A 26,591-nucleotide genomic window follows, 5' to 3' on the forward strand; every position below is an offset into this window, starting at 1 on the left:
GGTCCTAGATAATGAAATGGGATGACTGTTTCCAGAAAATCAATATCATCGTTGGAAACTTTCATGTCACCTGAATAATAATAATAACAATGGTATTTGTTAAGCGCTTACTATGTGCCAAGCCATGTTCTAAGCGTTGGTTTGGAAACACTGAATCTTTGTAAAATCAATCTGAGTGGGCTTATGTGATTTTATGTTAAAGAAGAATGTTGGGAAACCCAGCTTTTTTCAGGAAGGTAAACCAAATCACCAGACCAACAAATCATGTAAGTCATCAGTGTAAGTGGGTAGCTATCAGGGCTCAGTTCTGGGCCTCTGCTCTTCTCACTTTATTTTCATTCTTTTGAGGAGACCATGTAATTACAGATTTAACATCCACTTATATGACTTACTAGTACTCTCAATCAATGATATTTATTGAGCCTTTATTATGAACAGAGCACTATACTAAGCCCTTGGGAGAATATGATGTACCAGAGTTAGAATCATGTTCCCTGCCCACAAGTAGTTTACCATCTAGAGAAAAACAGTGGAGTAGCAGTGGGATACTGTCATCATCGTTATTATTTTTATGAGAAGAGGCATGGCTCAGTGGAAAGAGCCCGGGCTTGGGAGTCAGAGGTCGTGGGTTCTAATCCTGGCTCTGCCGCTTGTCAGCTGTGTGACTTTGGACAAAAAGTCACTTGACTTCACTGTGCCTCAGTTACCTCATCTGGAAAATGGGGATTAAGACTGCGAGCCCCACGAGGGGCAACCTGATTACCTTGTATCTCCCCCAGCACTTAGAACAGTGCTTGGCACATAGTTAGCGTTTAACAAATGACATCATTATTTTATCATATTTGTTAGCACTTACTATGTGTCAAGCACTCGGGTAGGTTAAGTTAATCAGGTTACATATAGTCCCTGTCGTACATGGGGGTCCCAATATAAGCAGTGGGGAGAACAAGTATCATATTGTATTTTACAGATGAAGAAATGGAGACACAGAGAAGTTGTGACCTAGATCCTCTAACAGGCCTGTGCTCTTTCCACTAGGCCATGCTGCTCCTCTAGCAATAGTAGTATTTATTATTGTTATTATTATTGATAAGCACCTGCTGGATGTATTCCACTGTGGTTGGAAGGTATAAAAAAAAATGGAATATTCCCTGCGCACAAGGAACATAAAGTCCAATGGGGGAGACAGTCATAAAGTATTTTCTGCAGTAGTCAAGACAAATAATTGAATGTATTATTGAATAAATATACATAAGCACTGCAGATGTGCTCTAGACTGTAGGCTCCTTGTGGGCAGGGAAAATTTCTACCAACTTGGTTGTACTGTCCCAAGTGCTTAGTACAGTGCTCTGTACACAGTAAGAACTCACATACCACTGATTGATTGTTTGATGAGTATAAGTAGGCATGTAAATTGCTAGGGCTGGCATATGGGGAAGGCACATTGGAGGAGGTCTTTTAACACAGGGGGAGCTGTGGCATTCCTACTTTTCAAATCACTTCTAAAAAGTTACATCTTCCTTGAAGCCTTCCCTGATTAACTTTCCTGCTACCCCAGGCTCCTCATCCCTACACCCATCTCAGCACCCATAAATCACCTTAGGTATAATGTGTTTTTCAGTTATTTCCTTTCACTTATTTTCATTTGTTCATGTGCACTCTTTTCCACTTCAATTTTCATCTCGGTTTTTTACCTCCTTCATTTGTTTATAAGCTCTCTGAGGGTATACTTTTCTCCTTGGGCAAATTCCCCTTGAGTTAGTACACAGTTTGGGAAATATGGTCTTCAGAAATGTTTGACAACAGCGTTATCGAAAGTCTCTTAAATTCCTACACTACCACACCCACACTGCCCCTCTTAAAGAGAGATGCTTGAAAGGTGTTTTTTAGGCTATTCCTTCTAGAACAAAACTTAAAACAGGTCATTTTGGCACAGCTCAGTTTTCCTCTTTGCATAGTGTAAGCCACTCCTCCAGCTAACTTCCAATTGGAAAGAGTGAGGTGCAAGTGGAAGGCCCGCTAACAGAAATCATCCATCACATGCGTCAGAAAAGGGGCTGCCTCTTGAAATACCTCATTAGACCAGTAATGGAACCTGTCACTTGATTCGCTTTCAGGCAGAAGTCTGGGAGCTGCCGACACAGTTCTGAAATCCAACATTTTGTCAATGCCCGTTGGGAGGTGAGGGTAGTCTATGGTGCTGGGGGTTTCTGCTATTGGGATAATTCTTTTCTGGGCTACACCAGCAGAAAAGGCAAAGGCGTTTGGCATCATAATCCAACAGAAGCAGCATGGCCCAGTAGAAAGAGCATGAAAAAGCAGCATGGCCTAGTGGACAGTGCACAGGCCGGGAGTCAGAAAGACCTGGGTTCTATTCCCATTTTTGCCCATTGTCTGCTATATGACCTTGGGCAAATCACTTAACTTCTTCGTGCCTGTTACCTCATCTGTAAAATGGGCATTAAGATGGTGAGTTCCAGGTGGGACAGGGATTGTGTCTAACCTGATTTACTTTTATCCACCCCAGTGCTTAGTACAGTGCCTGGTTCATAACAAATTCTTAACAAATGCCACAATTATTATTATTATTACTATGGGTGTGGGAGTCAGGAGACCTGGGTTTTAATCCTGGCTCTGCCTCAGGTGAACCCACGGGAACTGTTACTCAACCGCAGGGTCAGCGGGAGCCTGGTCAGCTCCGGGAACCAACTCACTGCTCCAGGCTCCGGTGGTTCCAGGGCAAGCTGGTCACATTGTGGTACTAATGACCTCTCCCAAACACTAAGTACAGTGCACATAGGTGGAGGAGCTCAATAAATAAGGTGATCGATTGATTGATGGCCAACTCTTTGAGTTAGTCACCCAGGACATGCTGCTGTTCTCCATCTGTTTGTGAAAGTAAGCATCTGGGGAGAGATCATGACAATTTGACTGCTGCCTTGGTAGCTAAATCCTGGGTGGGTGGAGAGAAGATGTGACTGCCCCTCCCAACCTGGGAACACTGACACCCCTCCTGCCCCCTCCCCTCCCCTTTCCATCTTCTATTCCCATTACCCAGGTTGGAGTTTTTCCAACCTCATTAACTTGTCTCCCTCGATGCTTAGGACAGTGCTTGGCATGTAGTAAGTGCTTAACAAATACGATTAAAAAAAAAACACCTCCATCTTCCCCCACAACCCACCCTGCCATCATTAAGCAGCTGAATTCCATGCATTTTAATGCCCATAGGACTCTTTCATCCCTCCCAACCAAGACTGGAAAAACAGTAGAGGAAGAGAAACGGAGGGGCATGAGAGGCAGGGTGGCCTAATGGAAAGAACAGGGGACCGAGAGTTAAGAAACCTGGGTTTTAATCCCAGCTCTGCCAGTGGCCTGCTGTGAGAGAATGAGCCTCAGTTTCCTCCACTGTAAAATGAGAAGAGGATACTCGCTGTCCTTATCTTTTAATTTTCCAAGTCCCGTGTGGGACAAGGGACTGTGTCTAATCTGATTAAACCCCAGTCCGTAACACAGTGCCTTGAACATAGTAAGAATTTTTTACTACTACTAATGCCACAGAAAAATGATACTGCATTCATTTCATCAAAATATTAGACAAATAACAAACCCAATAGTGAAACACACTGATGTTTCCACCTGCTAGTGAAGGTTAAAATCTCATCATCTAATTTTATAGCAATTAATAAGCAAATTAGGTTCACACTGTATTAAAAATCTCATTTCAAACCAATCAATGAACAATACTGACTGCCCCCTTGTCTATCAGAAACTAATTTCAGAAAGCAAAATACAAATAGTTGCTGAAAAGAATCAAAGCAGAAATTGGGTTCACATTCTTTAAGCCACCGTCACTCATTTTCAGTTTCCAAGTTAACTGCACTAAAAGCAACAAGAATACATGGACCATCACAGAGGGCTTGAAAAATGAAACAAAAATCAGAGGTTTGTCACAAATCAGTAGTTTGTCACTACTCAGAACTCCCTATGTTCCTCCTATTTACTCTGGTCACCTCACTTTAGTATGGACAGAATAGAGCTGGAGCAGGTCAAGAAAAGTCAAGCATAATGAACTGGTGGATGGAGAGTTAACCACTTTAAGACAGGCTGAAAAGATTAGGACTCTTCTGTTTGGAAAGACAGAGTATGGACAGACCAAGACAAAGACAAAGACTTCAATATGAACAGAATAGAGCTGGTTCATAAAGGACAATATTCAAGTTTACCAAATCGTGAAGGGTGTGGAGGGTGAATGAAGGAGTATTGATTGCCAAACCTCCTGCAACCAGGAAGAGGGATTCCCACTGAAGCCTGAATTTAATTTTAATTATGGCATTTGTTAAGCACCTACTATTTTCCAAACACTGTACTAAGCGTTGGGGTGGATACAAGCAAATTGGGTTGGACACGGTCCCTGTCCCACCTAGGGCTCACAGTCTTGCTCCCCATTCTGCAGATGAGGTAAATGAGGCACAGAGAAATTAAGTGACTTGCCCAAGGTCCCACAGGAGATAAGTGGCAGAGCTGGCAGTAGAGCCTATGACCTTCTGATTCCCAGGCCTATGCTCTATCCACTATGCCATGCTGCTGAAGGTGATGGGTTCAAAATAAATAAAACTCTTCTTTACCCAGTGCATGGAAACCAAATGGAATTTGTTGCTATGAGAAATTGGGCACATAGTAGAGAAGGAGCATACCCCAAAGGTTAGAGCACAGACCTGGGAGTCAGAAGGACCACGGTTCCAATCCTGGCTCTGCCACTTATCTGCTGTATGACCTTGTGCAAAATAATTAACTTCTCTGTGCCTCAGTTACCTCACCTGTAAAATGGGGATTAAGACTGTGAGACCAAATGGGACATGGACTATGTGTCCAAACTGATTAGCTTGTATCTTCTACAGCACTTAGTACAGTGCCCAGCATATAGTAAACCCTTAACAAATACTGTTAAAAAAAAAAAAAGGTAAGTAGAAATAAGCAGGTTGAAGAAGAGTTTGCCTAAATTCATGGATGAGAGCTCTATAATGGGATATTAGAGGAAAAAGATGGGGTTGTAAAAGAAATAGTTTGTGAAATGGTCCACTCCTAACCTTGGCTATGGATATCAAGGGAGGAACCATTGTATGATTTCACCAAGGACCTTGCTGCCAGTGTTCAAGGCAGATGGACTGTTGATAGGATTAAAAAATGACAATTTTTAAAAATAACTTTACATTCTAATAGGACCAGATAAAAGCTATTTTCTGAACCACGGTTTTTCAGTGTCACCTGGCTTCCAAATTTCATCTCAAAAATAAGCCACGTGAACACTTGAAATGATTAAAAGAACGTTAGAAATAATGAAATAATACCTCAAACAGCAAATAGAAATGTGTCATCGTACTTGTTGCAAAAAATCCTTAGAAATGATTTCAAAATACTTAATTACCAGCACATTATAAATTAAAAATAGCCACTATTTCTAACCAGAGGTTAATTTTCTGTCAGCCCTCTAGAGTTGTCCATTGAGTATTTTCTGGTAGATGGACACATTTCCCTCAACAACAGTAAAGAACTGAGACAGGACCCTGCTCTTTGAGATCTCCTCCAGAAGACCTCACCCCAAAGTAGCATGGATTTCCAAGGGTTTAAACTTGAGGTTGAAGCACAGAGTCAGCCTGGGGTCAGCTGTGAACTCTGAGTTGGGAAACCAAACCCTGAACACCCCTCTCTGCTGAACACACCCACAATCAGGCCGCACGGAAATGAAATTCAGAGTAGTGCCAGCAGAATAATATATTCACTGAGCACTTCTAAAAATACCTTCATCTGATTAAGCTGAGTTATTTCCATTCGTTATTAATAAGCCTTTGTACGTGTTCTCTAGAAGCGTTAGTAAAATTGCTTTTAACTTTGTGCAATCTGTCCCGCATTAGGTATTCCTAAATCATCTTTTTCTATATTTTGCTTTCTCGTCTGGCCCCCCTCCAACCATCCATTTCCCTGGGACTTGTATGACTGAAGGATGGCGGGTGCTCTGACCCATTTCAAGAGGATCTTAGCTTAAATAAAGCACTCAAGTTGGAAGAAACACAGGAGCCTTGGGATCAGTGAAATGGGATGATAAGAGCACTACTCATAACTGTGTTTAAGGAGATAAGGCCCAAAGGATTCAAATTCAAGCCAGCTGATAAGGACTGAATAAGCTAGCAACTTTACACTTTGATAGCTTCCTTAGGACAAGGACTGTGTCTGACTGATCTGATTATCTTGGTTTTGCACCAGCGCTTAGTACAGTGCCTAGCTCATAGCAGGCACTTTAAAAATACCCAAATTAACTGACCACACTCTTTTATGATGGGACATCTGGATTCAGAGAAGACACGGATTGAGCTTGAAGGACGCAGGTGTTGCTTACAATAATAACTGTGGTATTTGTTAAACATTTACTATGTGCCAAGCACTGACCTAAGTGCTGAGGTAGATACAAGAAAATCAGGTCCCTCACAGAGCTCATAGTTTAAGTAGGAGGAAGAACAAGTATTGAATCTCCATTTTGCAGTTGAGGGATCTGAGGTACAGAGAAGTTAAGTGATTTGCACAAGGTCACACAGCAGGAACATGGCAAAGCTGGGATTAGAACCCAGGTCTCTGACTATCAGGCCCTTGCTCTTTCTGCTAGGCATACTGCTTCTCAACCACCCCAATCGTCACACTCAAGCTCCCTCTAGATTGTAAACTCATCTCTCCAGACTGTAAGCTTGTTGTGGGCAAGGAATACATCTGTTATATTGTACTCTCCCAAGAGCTTGTTCAGTGCTCTGCACACAATAAATGCTCAATAAATGCTATTGATGGTGATGACGATGCCATTGTCCAAGCAGGGCAGAGGTTTTTTTTGTTTTGTTTTGTTTTACGTATGGCCTCACTTTCTGGGACAGAGGTAGGGAGCTGCTCTGATGACTGCTGACAGACGAGGAAGTCAAGCATGCTGGTTTAAATTCAAGAGCCAGAAAGAATATAGAATAAAGCCTAGACTCCAAGCCCCCAGAATACTCACTAAAAAACTTCTCCCACCACAAAAAATGTCCTCCACTTTGTTTACTGCCATTTTAGGTTACTTTCAAGGAAGTTAAACTCTTCATTCCTGAAACAAGTGAACTAAATAAGGCCACACAAAGAACAGATTATCGGCCCCACAGACCTTGCTTAGAGGGTTTCGCAGCGGTTGGAATTAAAGCTGGATGTCTGTGTCTCTGCCACTGTAGGCGTCGTGAAGACTGGGATTTTTCTTTTCTTTCTCAAAATAGATCTGATTTATAACAGATTGGGCCTTTCTATTTGTCAGTGGGTGTTGGGGTGGAGGGAGAGTGTGAGGGGGAACTGTGAGAAAATTTCAATATATTTCCATAAGTGATCATTGGCCTATCCCCCTCTTTTAAGTTGCCAGAGACACAGCCAGAGTTGGGGAAGTAAAGCTGACATATAAAGATCTGCAATCCGCTCATTGAGAAGAGATCTACCAAGGCATAGCAAATGAGCACTTACAATTTCCCAAACTGAAAGATAACTCCACCTGTGAGGACTGCCTGAGTCTCTCTGCTGTAGGAATAGACCAGAGCGGAGACCTGTGACCTTTGTTAATGATATGGTGAAAAGCTGAAAAAAGTACAACCAGTGCCCGTTCAAAATCGAAATATGGAAAAGGAAATTCCTAGGGAGGGAAAATAGAATGGATGTGGGGAGGTTATTCAGAGGCCTCATCCCTTTCACCAACTCCACAGCCCCACTCTCCCTGTCTCAGAATTAATGAGGAATTTTCCCTGTCATCCCACCTCTCCACCTCCTTTAATAATTATAATAATAATAATAATGTTAATTATGACATTTGTTAAGCACTTACTATATACAAAGCACTGTTCTAAGAGTTGGGGGGGATACAAGGTGATCAGGTTGTCCCACGTGGGGCTCACAGTCTTCATCCCCATTTTACGGACGAGGTAACTGAGGCACAGAGAAGTTAAGTGACTTGCCCAAGGTCACACTGCTGACAAGCGGTGGAGCAGGGATTAGAATCCATGACCTCTGACTCCCAAACCCGTGCTATTTCCACTGAGCCATGCCGCTTCTCTTGTTTGCCCCTTCTCTCCTTCTTCCCCATTTTCCCCAGTTTCCCAACAAGACTTTAACTAAGAAGAGCTGAAAAACAAGATGGCTGTGGCTGAAAAGACCAATATGAGAAGCGAACTTGCCTCTCCTCATTTATTTGTTGTGGTTAATGTTATTTGCTAAGTCCTTACAGTGCCAGGCACTGTTCTAAGTCCTGGGTAGATGCAAGCTAATCAGGTTGGATGCAGTCCCTGTCCCATACGGGGCTCAGTGTCTCAATCCCCATTTTACAGATGAAGGAAATGAGGCACAGAGAAGTGAAGTAGCATAATAATAATAATAATGGTTTTTGTTAAGCGCTTACTTTGTGCCAGGGTGGATACAAGCACATTGAGTTGGACATGGTCCCTGTCCCATGTGGGGCTCACAATCTCAATCCCCATTTTATAGAAGAGGGAACTGAGGCACAGAGAAGTGAAGTGACTTCCACAACATCGCACATGAAACAAACAAGTGGAAGAGCTGGGGTTAGAAGCCAGGTCCAGTTGCAGGAACCAGCCCCCTATTTTAAGCTTAGACCGGGGAGTTGATAAAATGCCCGTTATTTTTATTTCTATCAGTGACAAGGGATCCCATTAGGGCCCTATGGTAGTCATTTATTCCTGGTGTTGGAAGACTCTTTGCAATGTGGAACCGCCAGGAAGTACCTAAGAACCTGGGAAACTTGATCTCATCCTAGAATTCATTCTCAGCCCAGCTCTGGGAATCATAAAGCCAACAGCAGTGAAGGTGCCTGTCTGTAAGATGGGGAACAAGGCTCATTAGAATTCACAGACTTGCCCAGAGGCAATTGGGGAAGTCGGCAGTGTAGCGCAAATGGGGGTGCAGGTCTCCTGACTCCCAAACCCGAGATTCCCTCCCTTAAACGCAAACGCCATCACTAATGACAAATGGACATTTAAAAAAGCTTTTGAATGAACCAGAGGTGAAGATTCAGAGAACGATGTTTGGGGTGGTTTGGGAAATCACTTTACTACTTCTACTTACTGCATCAGGAATAGACTTTTCGTAACAGCGTGGCTCAGTGGAAAGAGCACGGGCTTTGGAGTCAGAGGTCATGGGTTCAAATCCCGGCTCGGCCACTTGTCAGCTGTGTGACTTTGGGCAAGTCACTTAACTTCTCGGTGCCTCAGTTACCTCATCTGTAAAAGGGGGATTAAGACTGTGAGCCCCACGTGGGACAACCTGATTCCCCTGTGTCTACCCCAGCACTTAGAACAGTGCTCGGCACATAGTAAGCGCTTAACAAATACAAACATTATTATTAACTACCCAAACAATTGCAAGTGAAGGCATTTTTCCCAGCCCTTCCTCTTGTGCTCTCTATTAGGTCTGGGAAATCTAATATTCATCTTGTTGCCCACAGGACAAGAAGGGCAAGCCGACGAACTGTCAATAGTACAAAGAGCATCCGGCTTGTATTCACTTCCTAGCTGTTTTTAATTTTCACTCAGCCTAGATTTCTCTCAAGGTGAAACTCTCTTAGAAGTCAGCAGAAGCTCTAATAATAATAACAATAACAATTGTGACCTTTGTTAAGCACCTACTGCTAAGTGCTGGGGAAGAATCATTCACTTCAGACAAAGTCCCTGTCCCACACTGGGCTCACAGTCTAATAGGGAGAGAGATTAGGTATTTAATCCTTATTTAATAGTTGAAGAAATTTAGGCACAGGAAAGCTAAGATACTTGCCCAAGGTTGCACAGCAGGCAAGCAGTGGAGTCGGTATCTGAACCCAGGTCCTCTGATTACCAAGACCAAAAGCTCTTCCAACTAGGCCGCACTGCTTCTACTGCTGAGAGGAATGGCAATGGCTGCTAATTGTCTGGGACTCCAAGTTCAGGCATTAGGGTTCAAAGTCTAGTATCATATACGCATGAAACTCTCAGGTAAAATTGACCCTTTGAAGAACAATACCCTAATACTTTACAAAACCCATATTAATAGGGGCTTTTTAAAAGGAACAGAACATGGCACACTGCCAAAGGACTAGACTACCCCCAGCTCAAAAGTGAGGTATCTGTAGACATCACCAGGATATGCATTCTTGCTTCAGAGGACCCATGATTCCTCTGGACCAGGAAAGATTAGAGCAGCTTCTAAGGGTTCTTCCACAAGCAGGGATTATGTCAAGCCATAGAAAGAGAAAGTTCTCCACTGGAGTTTCACAGCATTAACTGCATCCCTGACCAGTTGCTGAAGGAATAAAGAACCACCTTAACCTTGAGTCCCATATCATGAGGACGATCAGGTTCTCTGTGTTTGGTCGGGAAACAACGGGATGGGGGTATCTGGAAAGCCCACAGTTTTTAGAAAGCATTCCTATAATTCAGTAGTCATGGAAGACTTCCCCCAGTGAGGCCAGGTTTACCTTTGCCTTTCGAAAATGGTAGACGACCAGCATGCTCACGAAGTCCAGCAGCATACACAGGGCTTGGAAAGAGATGATCGCAAGCCGTAGGTACTTGTCTTCTGGGGCGTAACAGGGGGTGTCGTCGATGCAGTAAGTACAGCCCTCCCTGCAGGGCAAGCACATGTAGACTTCCTCGGTCATCTCTCCTCCTGAAAAATGATGATCGGGGCCTTTTCCTGGAAAAGGAAAACAAAACACACCCATGAATCAATTTGGCCAATGGCATCCCCTCCTCTCAGAAGTAGAGATACAACTCCACTCCCAGTGACTGACTGATTGATTAATTTATTGGACTCCATGGACAGGAACCCGGCATGGTGCTTTGACAGTTTTCTTGCTGGAGAACCGCATTACAATATTTTATTCAGACCCCAAAAGGAAAGCCACAAACTCTTCCTCCTTTTGGAGTCAGATCATTTTCCAATCTGGCTCAGAGGGAAATGAGGTTGCAAGATGGAGTCCCAGTAGGAAAGAAAGGGAAAGGGAGGAAGCCTCTCTACCCTGGGCACAGGCACTCAACCCCGTTAAGCTCCTTGACCCACCGCACATGTTCTGAGCTGATGCTCTGATTGCTCTTTAAGCTTTGATTGCTCTTTAATTCAGCACAGATAGCATCTCCCCAAGTTCATTAGCTGGAAATTGGATAAAATGATACTTAATCACCACTCGTTCAATAGGCTATTGCCTGATGATGGTATCCATTACCCAAGGCACCATCTATACTTATTGTCCAAACATGCAATTTCCCACTTTATTCACCCAGAGGGCATTCCCCACTACAGCCTACTGTCAGCTAACCTTCCTCCAACTATAGAAAGCCAGGACTCTAAGCTAGGACTTCAACCTTCTTGGGCTGGAAGCTCCTTAAGCCAAGATTTAATGACCGTTCCTAAGGGTTCCGCACCTAGCTGGTCCTCATTGGCTTGAGCCTTATGCAAGTTTGGAATCTTTAAAATGGAAAGAGGCAAGTGTTTATTAGTTCAGTCAAACACAGAGAATAGAGAAGGGTTTTGTTTTGTGACTACCACTCACTCTGTAGTTAGTCCCTCCCCAAAGTGTCTTGATATGGAGGTGAGGTACACCTCACCCTTCTCCCTGCCCCCAATTGCTTAGAGAAGCAGCATTGTCTAGAGGCTACAGCATGGGCCTGGGAGTCAGAAGGACTTAGGTTCTAATTCCAGCTTTGCCACTTGCCTGCTATGTGACCTTGGACAAGTCACTTCACTTCTCTGTGCCTCAGTTACCACATCTGTAAAATGGGGATGAAGCCTGTGAGCCCATATGGGGCAGGGACTGTGCCCAAGTTGATTTGCTGTATCCACTCCAGGGCTTAGAACAGTGCCTGGCACATAGCAATTGCTTAACAATTCCACCATTATTACTATTATTATTTGCCCCCTCACCCCCCGATTATCCCTATGGGACTCTATCAAGGAATTTCCTGACTCAGGAGCAGAGCTGTCGGCCCATGACATTTCGGTAGGTTAAATGCGCCTGGTGTCCCCTTCTCCACCCCTCCCACTTTTGAACCAATGGAAATACTTTCTGAACAGTATCGCTGTGGTGATGAACGGTTAAAGGAGGGGATGGAGCTAAATACAGCACCAGGGCATCAGTGGCCAGTGCTGGGGTGCTCAGCTGGCACTATTCTGACCTGCCTCACCAACTTCAGCCACCAACCAAGTGCCCAGGAGGTGAGCAGCCCCCTCCCTTCTGGAGGGTGTTGCCAAGTACTAACAGTATAGAGAGGTTAACACACTCTGAATAACTGGCATTTGCAATAAGAAGGGTAACTACTGCATTTTGGAATTGTCTATGAACCCAGTGAGGGACTGGGACTGTCTGACCTGACATGGGCCTGGGAGCCAGAGGACCTGGGTTCCAATCCCAACTCTACCACTTGTCTACTGTGTGACCTTGGGCAAATCACTTAACTTCTCTGAACCTCAGTTACTTTATTTGTAAAATGGTGTTTAATTCCTCCTCCCTCTAATTTAGACTGTGGTTCATGTGGTTCAGAACTGCGTCCAAACTTATTATCTTGTATCTACCCCAGTGCTTAATACAGATTAAGTGCTAAACAAATAGCATAAAAAGGGTGCCATTAAGAGCTCAAAGAGATCAAGCATATGAACAGTTGAACACTCATTCTTTTTTTAGGCAGGGAAAAGGGCTTTCTTCCTAAAAACCCCATTCTTAATCTGTCCTGGGCAAAGTTTGGGATTCATTCTCAGCTTGGTCAGTCTCTTGGGCAGCCATTTCCTCCTGAATTTCACAAATCATGAGCCTGACCATCTCGGCATTATCTACTGACAAACAAGCATATTGACTTCCTGTGTGTGTATCATCCTTGGGTCATTTCCTGAACAAGCACCTCTCCCATCAGCAGTTACAAGACCCCATGTGTCAGTAAGTCAGGCCTGGGAGCGGAACTGTATTGCAGTATGTTCCCTCCCAGGTGTTTCCCTGCTTATTATCAGAGGCAAAATTTGGGCCTTACCGGCAGCTCTTGGCCATTTGAGACCAGAACTTGGCAGGGCCTTCAAGCCCTGTGATCTCTCCTGCTATGCTTTATCAGGCCAAACTTTTGGAGAATGTGTTCCAGAGAGAATTCCCCAGCCTTTAAGACATTTAGCCTAATACGAATGCAAACAAACAAAGGCAGTTTCTTCTAGCGGCACCACCAGCCCTCCAACTGCCTGAACTTTTCCCCCTGGACACCAACTCCGACTATTAGAGCTGACAACATCAACCCTTTACATAACTGAGAATGACCTATTTCTACTTGGATGCAGTTTCCCAACGTTCATTATCATGCAGAAACGTCAGCGAGACAAAGCCCAATATCCACAGTGCCTGCTTCTCACATCCCCGTCTCCACTTGAGGCTCCAAAGAGTTCACAGACTGAGTAAAATAACAACGCAAGAGTACATCAGCAAGAAAACAGCTTTTTTACCGAGTTCTGGTTCTAATCAGAGTACTAAAATAAGCCCTATTGGCAATTCCGAAGGAAGCATCAAAACACAGTCCTTGCTCTCCTAGAATTTCTGATCTAATGGTGAAAAACAGGAAGCTGCTATTAGATAACTGCTAACCCTGCTAGAGGGAAGGAAGGTAGAGAATTCAAAGAATCAATCAATCGACTACATTTATTGAGTGCCTACTGTGTGCTGAGCATTGTATTAACTGATAGGCAGAAGGTGTGAGTACAAATATATATCATCCTTGTGGATGTATCAACCTTGCGGCATTTCCAGAATAGATACCTATCCCATTGGCAGTTACAAGAGCCCACATGTCACTAGGTCAGGCCTGTGGGTAGAACTGTGTATATATGTATGTATATATACATATATATATAAATAAAAATATATATATATATATATATATAAATACACCTTGTGTCTATCTGTCAGTTCAGCGCTCAGCACACAATAGGCACTCCATAAATGTGGTCAATAGATTGACTTTTTGAAAGCTTTACTTTCATAATATACACATTATAATAATAATTAATAATATATTATGGAAATTATTATAAAAGTAAATATATATATATATATTTAGGGTCAGCTAGAGTAGTTACTTATAAGGGAATTTATTAATTGTTTACTCCATGCTAAGGCTGGGATAGATGCAATGCAATTAGATTAGCCACAGTCCCTGTCCCAGAGTCTACCAGGGACAGAGAACAGGTACTTATTTAATCCCCATTATATAGTTGAAGAAATTGAGGCATAGAGAGGTTAGGTGACTTCCCCAATGACATACAGCAGGCAAGCAGCAGAGACAAGATCTCAACCCTGGCCCCCTGGCTGCCAGACCCGAGCTATTTGATTGGGCCACCCTGCTTCATCAACAGTTAACACAGATAGGATGAGGAGGCTTAATCTGGGATGGCTTCATGTCAGTGTGTACTCGGTTTTTTTTGTAGCAGAGGGGAAGGTCACAGATTGTAGGTCAAGTTTTGTTTATAAGTGTCAGACGTGTTAGGTTCAGGGTGGTTGTGGCTACTGCCTAGACATTGCTTTGGTAGTATTATTCTTCTGGTTAGGGTTATTATTTTTGACATGTGCTAAGCATTTGCAGTGTGTGGAGCCCTGCAGTCAGTTCTGGGAAAAGTTACAAATCTATTAATTCAGATATTGTCCCTGACCCCCAGAAGGCTCACAGTCTACAGGGGGGAAATCTCATGACAGACCCCACCAGGAAATAAACTACTGGTTTGTTCAGCCAAAACTGCTAATCAGGAGCAATACATAGATAGGTAGTTATCCTACATGTTTAAAGAAGGTGCTGTTAGTGGTAAAATTCATCTACAGGTGCAAGCTTGGCTGCAACAACAACTAGGAAGAAGAACATGTATATGTTCCGCACGTACATATGTGGAACAAAGAAGTGAAGTGACCTGCCCAAGTTCTTAAAGCTGGCAGATGGTAGAGCCGGGATTAGAACCCAGGTCCTCTGACTGCCAGGCCCGTGCTCTGTCCACTAGACCACACAGCTTCTACCTTCCAGAAACTTCCAGAAACAGCTTCTATGTTCCAGAAACATGCCATGAAGAATGGCATACTTCATTCTTCCCTAACCTCTCCACCAACCCCCACTTTTTATCTGTCAGCCCCAGCTTTTTAACTCATCGCATGTGCTATGAACCCTTCTCTAGTCAGTCAAGCAGAGTCTCTCAACCTGAGATGCTGCTGCTTTCCCACCGTGTGGACTCCAGAAAGGCAGTCAGCCGCCCTTGTCCACCTCCTCCCCGCCAATTTAGATAGATCAACAACCATCAACTTCCGCACTGTGTCTGGAACACAAAGGCCTTTCATTATCGGCGCGGTGAGGGCCGGGGCATCAATCGATCACTCTGCTTCAGTTATAAAGCCACTTCATCAGAGCAATATATCAGTTCCACTCTTTCCTAGCTGATAAAGAAGAGGATCTGTCCCTTGGTGCTAATTTTTAGGGTTCAACTAACACAACCAAGTACCAAGAATTATTACTCTAAGAGAAAAAGAAAAACCAAAGATGTTGACAAATACCCATCTTCCGCACATGTGCGGATGCACACATAAACACACACACACATTAACGGTTGCCTGTTTTCAAAGATATCATTCTTTGTGTAGTTGTACCTATCCTGGAAAGTGTCACGGCAAAGTGGATAGAGCACAGGCCTGGGAGTCAAAAGGTGATGGGATCTAATCCCCGCTCTGCCACTTATCTGCTGTGGGTCCTAGGGCAAGTCACTTAACTTCTCTATGCCTCAGCTATCTCATCAATAAAATGGGGACCAAGACTGTGAGTCCCACGTGGGGCAGGGACTGTGTCCAATCTGAGCTGCTTGTATCCACCCCAGCGCTCAGTACAGTGCTTGGCATATAGTAAGCACTTTACAAATATCATTATCATTACAATTACCATTATCATTACATTCTTTTAATGTTTCACGGCTCCTGATGTGTTTGTCTTCAGTCCTCTCCCCAACCAATACTCACAGACTGTGAGTCCCATGTGGGACAGAGACTGGGCCTGATCTGATTGCACTGTATCTACCCCAGTGCTTTGCGCAAAGTAAGTGCTAAACAAATGCCATTATTATTATTTTTGCTAGTCACTAGGCTACAACATTGTTAGAGATTTAGGGAATGTCCAGCAAGACAAGTTAATTTTGGATAAGGTGTCTTGTTACCAGAAAAACCTCTTGCATTCCTGTGAAGGTGCCCATGCCATACAGGAAAGGACTCTGGAGTACTGCAGCCCAGGTTTTCCATTTTCCTTAACATGGAGTTTTGTCACAGGCAATCCCCATTTCCTGGAGGTGCTGGGCCCAAGGCGGAGGCAGCCTTCCCTTATCTTCCCTCCAAAACCCTGTCCTCTCCTGAACTTCCCTGTCACTGTAGGCAGCACAACCATCCTTCCCATCTCACAAGCCCACAACCTTGGTGTCATCCTTGACACAACTCTCTCATTCACCCTGCATATCCAATCCATCACCAAATCCTGCTGATCTCACCTTCGCAGCATTGCCAAGATCTGCCCTTTCCTCTTCATCCAAATCGCTACCATGTTAGTACAATCACTCATCCTGCCCCAACTGGATTACTGCATCAGCCTCCTTTCTGACCTCCCAACCTACTGTCTTTCCCCACTTCAGTCCATACTTCACTCTGCTGCCCAGATTATCTTTCTACAGAAACATTCTGGGCATGTTACCCCCCCCCCCCAAAATCTCCAGTGGTTGTCTATCAACCTGCGTATCGAACAAAAACTCCTCACTATTGGCTTCAAAGCTCTCCATCACCTTGCCCCTTCTTACCTCACCTCCCTTCTCTCCTTCCACATCCCAGCTCGCACACTCCGCTCCTCTGGTGCTAACCTTACTGTGCCTCATTCTTGCCTGTCCCACCGTCGACCCCTGGCCCAAGTCCTACTTCTGGACTGGAATGTCCTCCCTCCTCAATTCTGCCAATCATACTTCCCCCCTTCAAAGCCATACTGAAGGCTCACCTCCTCAAAGAGGCCTTCCTAGACTAAGCCCCCATTTTCCTTGGCTCCCCCTCCCCTCCACGTTGCCCCAACTCGCTCCTTTTGCTTTACCCCCCTCTCCCCACCCCACAGCATTTGTGTATATACGTACAGGGATCCCAGCTGACAAACTAAAGGTCAAAACTCCTTAGGTGATTGTGTAATCCTAGTGTTGCAGGCCATGGGGAATTTACTGTGTAACCTGACAAGGGTAAAACAACCCTGCATTATTCATGTTACCATTAATACACACACAAACACATTCACACACACATTTATACACTCTAATGATAGGCACTTACTTGGAAAGCTGTTCACTGTAAAGATGCGGGGATGATAGAATCCTGGTTTGCAAATGCATTTGTAGGCCCCGAGCACAAATCCAAGCCCTTTCGTTGGCAGGCACTGTGAGAAAGAAAAGGAAAGCAATGCAGGTCACCAAAGTCGACTGTCTGATGAAAGAGCCCACATGTATTCACCAGGGTTGGGAAGTGGGAGAGACTGGGAAGGAAATAATGAAGGCCAGACAGAGTTTAGCAGAATCAATCAAAGGTACTTACAGAGCACTTATTATTAGCAAAGCACTGTACTGAGCATTTGGGAGAATACAACAGAGTTGGTAGATACATTCCCTGCCCACAATGAGCTTACATTCTAGAGGAAGACTATGGGAAGACACTTGAGTAGGCTTTCCTCTAGGTCAACAGGATAAATTCTTATAATGGAGGCACTGAAGAGAACACCACAGTTCAGATCATCGAGCAGATAGCACCCCAGTTTCTTCGAGTTACCTGATCTCTAGCCAATTGGTATAATGGAAAAGAAAACTCCTAGAAAGTTCCCCAGAATGAGATCTTTGCTTTTATTTATATTTCACCTTGCTTCTCCTTAACTTTGCTCAGAAACTTGCTCTATAGTGGAAAATTGCAGTATTCTGCAACCAGTAGGCTCTCAGTAAATGCTATTGGTTGACTATTTCCTATTGATTATGGCTTCAGAGCATGGGCTTGGGAGTCAGAAGACCTGGGTTCTAATCCTTCCCCTGCCACCTGTCTGCTGTGTGAACTTGGGAAAGTCACCTCATTCTCTGTGACTCAGTTCACTCATCCGCAAAATGGGATTCGGTATGTGTTCTTCCTCCTTCTTAGAATGTGTGCCTCATGTGGGACCTGGTTATCTCCCTCTAGGCAGTTAGACCATTGTGGGCAGGGAACGTGTCTATCAACTTTGTTATGTACATTGTACACTCCCAAGAGCTTAATACAGTGCTCTGCACACAGTACGTACTCAAAAAATACGACTGATTCATATTGTCTTTTTTTAATGGTATTTGTTAAGCACTTTCCTCTGTGTCAAACACTGTATTAAGACATAAGTGAATTAGGTTGGACAGCGTCCCTATCCTGTTTGGGGCTTACAGTCTAAGTAGGATGGAGAACTGAAGCACAAAGAAGTTAAGTGACTTGCCCAAGGTCACACAGCAGACAAGTGGCAGTGCCAGGATTAGAACCCATGACCTTCCGACTCCCAGGCCTGTGCTCTATCCACTATGCGATGCTGCTTTCCAGGACAGATGCAACTACACAAAGAATAACTCTAAAAACAGGCACGCTAATGGGGGTAGGAGCCTATGTAGGTGGCATTAGAACGGGTGAGTATTGTAGCACAAGTCTTCCAGAGCACAGAGTTATTTATTCATATATGCCTCTGACAGAGAAATGGGGCGATGGTACTTCCGATTCTGACACAACTATGTACTAAGCACTGGGGTAAATACAAAATCATTCGAATGAACACAATCTGCAACCAGCTCGGACTCACAGTGTAAGAGAGAAGGAAAACAGGTATTTCAGAGATGTCAGAACTGAGTCACAGAGAAGTTAAGCGACTTGCCGAAGGTCATAAGCAAGGTGAGTAGTAGAGGTTACAGTGTGTGTCTCATTCCCCTTGACCTCACTGCTTCCATTTATTAAGAGAACAAAAAATGCTATACCTGCCCCTCCACTTTGGAGATATTACAATCAGGAAATTAATATGAACTTTTTAAAATTGGATTTTACATTATGAACCATTTCAAAAGATGTATTGGATAACTCTGAAAGTTCTATTAGTTAGTAGTAAACTCTTAATTTGGTGCTTCACTGAAAATTGGAACCTACTGCTGTTCATTCAAACAGCACTCAATTCCCCCAGCAACATGACTCAGTACTGCAACCATGACTCAGATGAGAATTTTAAATGTTTGAAATCACAAAAAAACACTGTGAAACTCTGCATCAAAATATGCATGCTACCTCCTGGATTCAATTATCCCTGTGCTACAGAACGGGCCCTCACAGTAGGGTGAATTCTCACTCCGGAAAACACCAAAGAGAGCAAATTGGTTGAATTATGTTGAGACCAATATCTTCCCAAAATTTAGGGCAATTGAAATTTGGGGAATAGTCTTCTTTACTATTCTATTATTACTACTAATCTCTGGTATGGCTGATACATATTGAGAAGCAACGAGACCTAGGGGAAGGAGCACAGGCCTTAGAGTCAGGGGACCTGGCTTCTAATCCTGGCTCTGCCAAACTGCTTGCTGTATGACCTCGGCTAAGTCACCTAACTTCTCTGTGCCTATGCCTCAGTTACTTCATCTGTAAAATGGGGACTAAATCTTCCTCCCTCCAATTTAGAATGTGAGCCTTAGGTGGGACAGGGACTGTGTTCAACCTGATGAGCTTGTATCTACCCCAGCACTTTGTACAGTGCCTGACACATAGTAAATGCTTAGAGGAGCAGCATGGGCTAGTGGAAAGAACATGGGCCTGGGAGTCAGAATAATAATAATAATAATGATGATGGCATTTGTTAAGCACTTACTATGTGCAAAGCACTGGTCTAAGCGCTGGAGGGATACAAGGTGATCAGATTGTCCCACGTGGGGCTCATAGTCTTAATCCCCATTTTATAGATGAGGTAAGTGAAGCCCAGAGAAATGAAGTGACTTGCCCAAAGTCACACAGCTGACAAGCGGTGGAGCCAGGATTAGAACCCATGACCTCTGACTCCCAAGTCCGTGCTCTTTCCACTGAGCCACTCTGCTTCCCCAAGGAACTGGGTTCTAATCCTGGCTCTGCCGCTTGTCTGCTGTGTAACCTTGGGCACGTCACTGAACTTCACTTTGCCTCAGTTGCCTCATCTGTAAAATGAGGATTAAGACTCTGAGCCCCATGTAAGATACGGACTGTATCCAACCTGATTAGCTTGTATTTACCCCACACTTAGTACAGTGCCTGGCACTTAGTAAGCGTTTAACAAATACCATAAAACCCCCTCAAAACCCCCTCAAAACAAATAAAACCCCCCCAAAGAGATGCTGTTTTCTCTGATTGAAGAACTGTTTCTCAAAGTACATGGTGATACACCTGTAAAATATCAAGCCTTAGACTGCAAACTCAAGACCAAAATGAAACCTAGGAAACAGTTCTTGAAACATTTTTACAAAAGCTAATTGCTGCACTTTTTGTTTCTCCCTTCATTCATTCATTCAATCATATTTATCGAGGGCTTATTGTGTGCAGAGCACTATACTAAGCGCTTGGAAAGTACAATTCACAACAAATAGAGACAATCCCTGCCCAACAATGGGCTCTGAGGTAGAGCTTTGCTTGGCTTTTCCAGACAACTTTTCCAATTCCAGAAAGGCTTTCCTACTGGATTGAATTTATTGAGCCCAATTCAGTGATGTAAAAGGCAGATGGGTCTACCAGAGAAGCCTGCTGAGAGATGAAGCACACACACCCAGAAAGATGATGCCTCCAATGAATTAGCCTTTCCATTCCGACAGCTGAAATTTTTCGATGATTTCTCTCCCTTAGGCATTATTCCTTAAAATCCCGAAACTGCAAATTGAGGAGCAACATTCATGGTACCACATATACCCCTTGGAATAGTCAAGGGCTCCTTAACCCTCAGTACAAAGCCTATTTCCTCATTGGCTAAGGTCTTTCTGACAAATGGGAATATTAAGCAATCCAACTGATCCTTAGGCCCCCACATTTCTCAAATAATCTTCCAGGAAAGCAGCAATTCAGGGATAACAACTGCAACAGGATCTGCACCAGGGAGAAAGCAACTCCCCATTCTCCAGCAGTTGGTTTCACAAAGAACTTGGGCTTTTTTGACAGTGTAAAGTTTGAAAAGCAACTGTTTTCTATTACTTATTTCTGAAGTGTTCTTTTTACTTTCACCAAAGCCAGCTCTTGCAAATCTACATCTGATCAAGACATATTACAAGTCTGCAAACTTCAAACTGACACCTGACAAGAGATTTTTGTGGGGTTTGAAACCAACGCAAGAAAAATGTCAAGGCTGCTTCTCACTGGGGGAGCCAGCCCGGCCTGCTAGGCCTTCTCAGCAAAAGAGTTCCAGAGGCTTGAGGAAGATAAATATTGGATGTGCTCAAAAGAAATCTCCTCCATGACAGATGAAAGATTCTTCTTATAATTCATAAAAAGTAGGTGGTTTTTTTTCCCACTCTCATGCCAACAAGTTCACACACTGAGAGAAAATTGAGCGACTAAATGGTGGTCAACACAAAATGATTTCTGTGATGATGTAAGTTAAGTTACCCTCCCTAGGTGGGTGGAGAATCCTTTGAAATTATGCACATGCTGAACTGCACTTGGATGAAGTTACATAAAATATTTAAAATCCAAAGACTGCCCAATATTCAAGGCTCCTTTTTTCTATTTAACTGCTAGTTTGATGCAGCATATTATACCATTAAATTAGAAAATCTCTCTGGAAAGTTCATTCCCATGAGATGAGATAGTCTCTCAAATAATAGATTATGAATAGGTTACCCATAATGTTTTTATTAAAGATGGGGTTTTCCCCACACTCCCTGGAATGATGATACCAGGAAGAGGAGCGGGTGTGGTTTGTCTACAATAGTCTAAGATATTTTTACAGACTAAAAATCCCAGAATGTTAAGGGTTCTGAAATTAACATGAGATCCCAATCATAATCAAATAAGAGATGCTTTGTGCAATCTAAGTTGTAGTAGTAATAGTATTTATTAAGCACCTACTATGTAAAGCACACAACTCAAAAGTGAGCTTTTGTCAACTGCCTTAGGCTGCTAAGAACTTGACTTTTTCAAAGGTTTGGCCCAGACGCCACTACAAAAAATAAGCCACTTGGGATTTAGAGGTCACACTATCTCTACATAGCCACACCTCCAAACAAATCCCACCCATCTGCTAGCGCAATGAAGAATTTCAGTCCCCTTCTTGCCAAAAGCTTAAAATCGTGACCCATTTGCTACACCAAATAGGCACCAAAGTTATGTGCTGAACCAAATCAGCTGATCTTTGAACTTCTTCGGTCCTCTCTTTTTGACAGCATTATTATTTTGTGTCTGCTCGTTCTTTGAGCATTCCAGTAAAGGTATGTTTTTGGCTTCGTAAGGAGGAGTTAAGTGCTCTATTTCTATTACTTTGGCGATGTAGATTGCTAAATGCAGTTCAAAACAATATTACCCCCATTAACTCCTGACACCATTAGGCTATTTGCAGTTCCTTCCTGCAGTGCCACTATTTTTGGAAACAATCTATGTATTCTAAACTGCAATTTATATTGACTGAAATTGGAGTATATTTCTAAGATAGGAACAAGGTATCATGTGGCTAAAACAAAAGAGCTGAAAAATCACTGGTGGAATTTTTTTTCAGAGTAACTGTATAAATAGCTTTCAATATGTTGTCTTTCGCAAATATCAAAAGCTCACTTCAAGTCGTAAAGGAGTCTCCAGGAGGTCTTTGGTCTCTCAACGAAGTTTTTTTAATCAGAATTGCTATTCTGGCTCTGCCTCTGACCTTCTGAGAGGTCTTAGGAGTCCCTCGACTACTTTGAACCTTAATTTATTCAACTGAAAAATGGGCTCAAGATTATCCTCCAGCAGGGTGCTCCCCATGTCTTTAACAAAACATCTGCAAGAGTTAACTAGCCGGTCAGTCACAGAATGTCTCTATTTTAATGACTAGGAAGAGTTCAGGCAACCACCCAACTGAGTGTTCAGGTTTTCTACATATTGTAAGCTTCTTGTGGGCAGGGAACATGTCTACTGACTCTGTTATATTGTACTTTACCAAGCTCTTGGTATAATGTTCCGCATGCAGTAAATGCTCAATAAGTAGTATTGACTGATTAAGTCTTTCCAGTCGCTAGGGTAGTAAATTACTAAACTAGATCACTCCTTGGCTTATAAGAATAAACACATCCCATGGTGGACCCCTATTTCATAACAAATCTGACTAAATAATCATAGCAATCAAAATAGTATTCTCTAGGATTGTGCTACCCAACAGTTAGATGTTGATGAAGCTGATTAGTTAAGTTGATGAATGAAGATAAGAGAAAAATATTCAAGTGCCTTTTTCTGAAAATATGAATCACTAATAATTAAATCATTTTGCGATGGCAAAGTTGTAGTAGTACATTTTATTACTGTTCGATGTAATTATTATTATCATTATTATTATTATGGCAAGGTAGCCTTTTTTTAACTTTGAAATGTAGACATTAACCACGTAAAATGTAATTGTCACTGAAATACACATCTTTTGGTTTATGTGTCAGGTAACCAAAATAGTTCTTCTGAATCAAGTGATTAATGAATCCTAGGTTCATCATTATCATTATTATTACTGTTGTTATCATTCATGTTTTTTAAGTGTTTAGTTTGTGCAAAATGTTGTATTAAGTGCTAGAGAAAGGTACAGCATTTAGAATGAGAATTGGTCCCATATCCCATTCTAAAGAATGAGGCAAGGACTGAAAGACTGACACATCGGAAAAGAAAAAACTGGGCAGAGTCAGTTGAAGGGAACTCCACCAAACATTAACAACAAGGAAAGCAGCACTATATCACTACTGGGAAGAAATAATAATAATAATCATTATGGTATTTGTTAAGCTCTTACTACGAGCAAAGCACTATAAACTAAGCAAGTCGGTTACAGCCCCTGTCCCTTATAGGGCTAAAAGTCTAAGTAGGAGGGAGAATAGGCACGGAATTGAGGAATCTGAGGTACAGAGAGTTTAATGACTCTGCCATCGCTGTGGCAGAGTCAGACTTAGAACCCAGGGCCTCTGTCTCCTGGGCACAGGCTCTTTCCTCTAGTCCATGACTCTTCCCAAGTAGTCTTAACACCATTTCTGTCCCTGGTCAAACCTTAGTATTGTGCAAACAGCTGTTACAGCTGTCCCTGCAGGGTCAAGACTTTTCCTCAGCAGGGGTGGGTGGAGAAAAGGTACCACTCCACCAACTTGAAGGCCCCGTGGGTGGGGAGCTGGGGATTGGGTGGCTGCAGCTACTCTCTGTCTACCCCACTACTGAAGACACTTCACTCTTGAGTGGGCAGCCACCTGGATCTCAGCAGTGATAATTGGCGTGCCTTGACTTTGCTGTATTTCAACCTCCACATTAGTATCAGCTCCACTCTCAGACCTACAGCCATGGCCATTTATCTTCTCTATTTATATTCTCGCAATGTTTTTGCTTTGGGGAACAGTGGTATCGATCACCTCTCTTAAGTGTATCAATCAGCAGAACGTCAGGTCGTTTGGACAGGATTTCACAGTCTTTTTTCATGACTCTGCCCCGATACAATCGATGACAGCCATTTTCCATCACATTCTTAGGCTCTTGCTTAACCTGTGGTGTTAATCCATTCACAAACATATGAATGGAAGCTCAGGGTTGACATGTACTAATAACCAATACCAATAATTGGGCCAATTGGTGTAATCCACAGCTCTCATCATTGTACATCATCTGTTCACTTGTCTTAGTCTCTAAACATTTCCTGAAATTATTAGGAAATGCTTCCCTTAGCACATCCTCGTAATCATTTTTAGTAACAATCACCCTATTCTCAAATGCCACCACTAAATCAATCGGTGGTATTTATTGAGCGCTTACTGTTTGCAGAGCATTGTACTACACACTTGGGAGAGTACAAGAGACCTCTAGACTGTGAGCTCCTCCTCTAGACTATGAACTCCGTGTTGGCAGAGAATTCTGCTACATTGTACTCTCCTAAGTGCTTAGTACAGTGAGTGCTCTGCCCACCCTAAGCACTTGATAAATTCAATTGATTGATTACAGTACAACAGAGTTGGTAGACACATTCCCTGCCCACACTGAGCATACAGTCTATTACTGTACGTAATCAAATGAATTCATGTTATTGTAGGTTTACAATTTGTGTCTGGCGGTCCCCCCGCAGAGGACTACGAGACCCTCAAGGGCAGGGACCATGTCTTCTATTTCTACTGTATGTTCCCAAACACCTAGTGTGCTGCTCTGCAACTACTAGGTGCTCAGTCAATACTGTTGATGAGGATGGTGCTGCTTGTGCACTACAACCTGACTTTCCATAAAAGCTGTTGCTCAATTTGACAGCCTGGGGAAAATACACTGTTTGTCAGTGACTTTTCATCTTTCATCTTTTTCATAGAGTGTGATCCTCTAAACTGCAATTTTTGCCTAATACAAGGAAAGCTTTGGCAGTAACATGAAGGCTACTAAATCTAAAACTGATCATTTCATAGTTTCCAGAGAAAATTTTTGAATTTATCCTATTTATGGCATTGGGCTTATTGCCTCCATTAAAGTCAGGCTAATAACGATGGTATTTCTGAAGAGCTTATTACATGCCAAGCACTATGCTGAGCTCTGAGGCAGGTTCAAGATAATCAGATCGGATATAATCTTTGTCCCGCGTGGAGCTCAGAATCTGAGAGGTTTGACTATTTTCTTCACACATACATTGAAGTGAAACTACTCTTTCTTTACTGGTTGTTATGGTTATAAATCATTTTGGTCTTCATGGACACACAACCCATCTACCTAAAAGTGTCCTTTCTTCATCTATACTAAAGCACACATATGTATTCTGAACTCCATTCATAAAAGTATTCAAAGTAACAATTCTAGCTTCTTCACACTGTATCCCTGTGCCTCCTAACTGGCATGCAAATCCTGTTGGAATCCTGAGGGAATTACTCCCTTCATTTCCAGTAGTATCTCTTCACTCTACTGGAAACCGGGCCTCCTGTAAGCCCGTCAAACGGCAGGGACTGTCTCTATCTGTTGCCGACTTGTTCATCCCAAGCGCTTAGTACAGTGCTCTGCACATAGTAAGCGCTCAATAAATACTATTGAATGAATGGAGGATGCCATTTTGTTTCCCCGGAAGCATGTGTCATGAGCAGGCAGTGCCATTTGCCATAAAATCCCCTTCAATCCCTTCCTGCCCTTAGCTCTTCCCCTTTCCCTTCTCACTTATCTTCACATTCCAGGATGTCCTCTCTCTGTTGAGCCAAGCTCCCCCAAATGCCCTCCAGAAACCATCCTGCTATGAATTCCTCCTCTCCTCATCTAATCCTCTGGACCCAAGGACAGGGTAGACATAGGCTATGTGGAAGACAGAGGATGGCTATTAGAGGAG

The 26,591-nt window shown here is 43.1% G+C and overlaps 1 protein-coding gene across 1 annotated transcript in view; it reads right to left on the reverse strand.

Moving 5' to 3' along the window:
• The window catches only part of GPR158 (G protein-coupled receptor 158), a 192,778-nt gene that overhangs the window by 76,915 nt on the left and 89,272 nt on the right, over positions 1–26,591 (reverse strand). Inside the window, exons 4-5 of the mRNA XM_029078136.2 lie at positions 17,387–17,489; positions 10,517–10,734 (exon numbers count right to left, since the gene is read on the reverse strand). Of these exons, the coding sequence (XP_028933969.1) occupies positions 10,517–10,734; positions 17,387–17,489 (321 nt within the window). The remainder of the gene's footprint in view (positions 1–10,516; positions 10,735–17,386; positions 17,490–26,591) is intronic.

Source organism: Ornithorhynchus anatinus, chromosome 13, assembly GCF_004115215.2.
Source record: "Ornithorhynchus anatinus isolate Pmale09 chromosome 13, mOrnAna1.pri.v4, whole genome shotgun sequence".
In the NCBI taxonomy this organism is placed as follows: Eukaryota; Metazoa; Chordata; class Mammalia; order Monotremata; family Ornithorhynchidae; genus Ornithorhynchus; species Ornithorhynchus anatinus.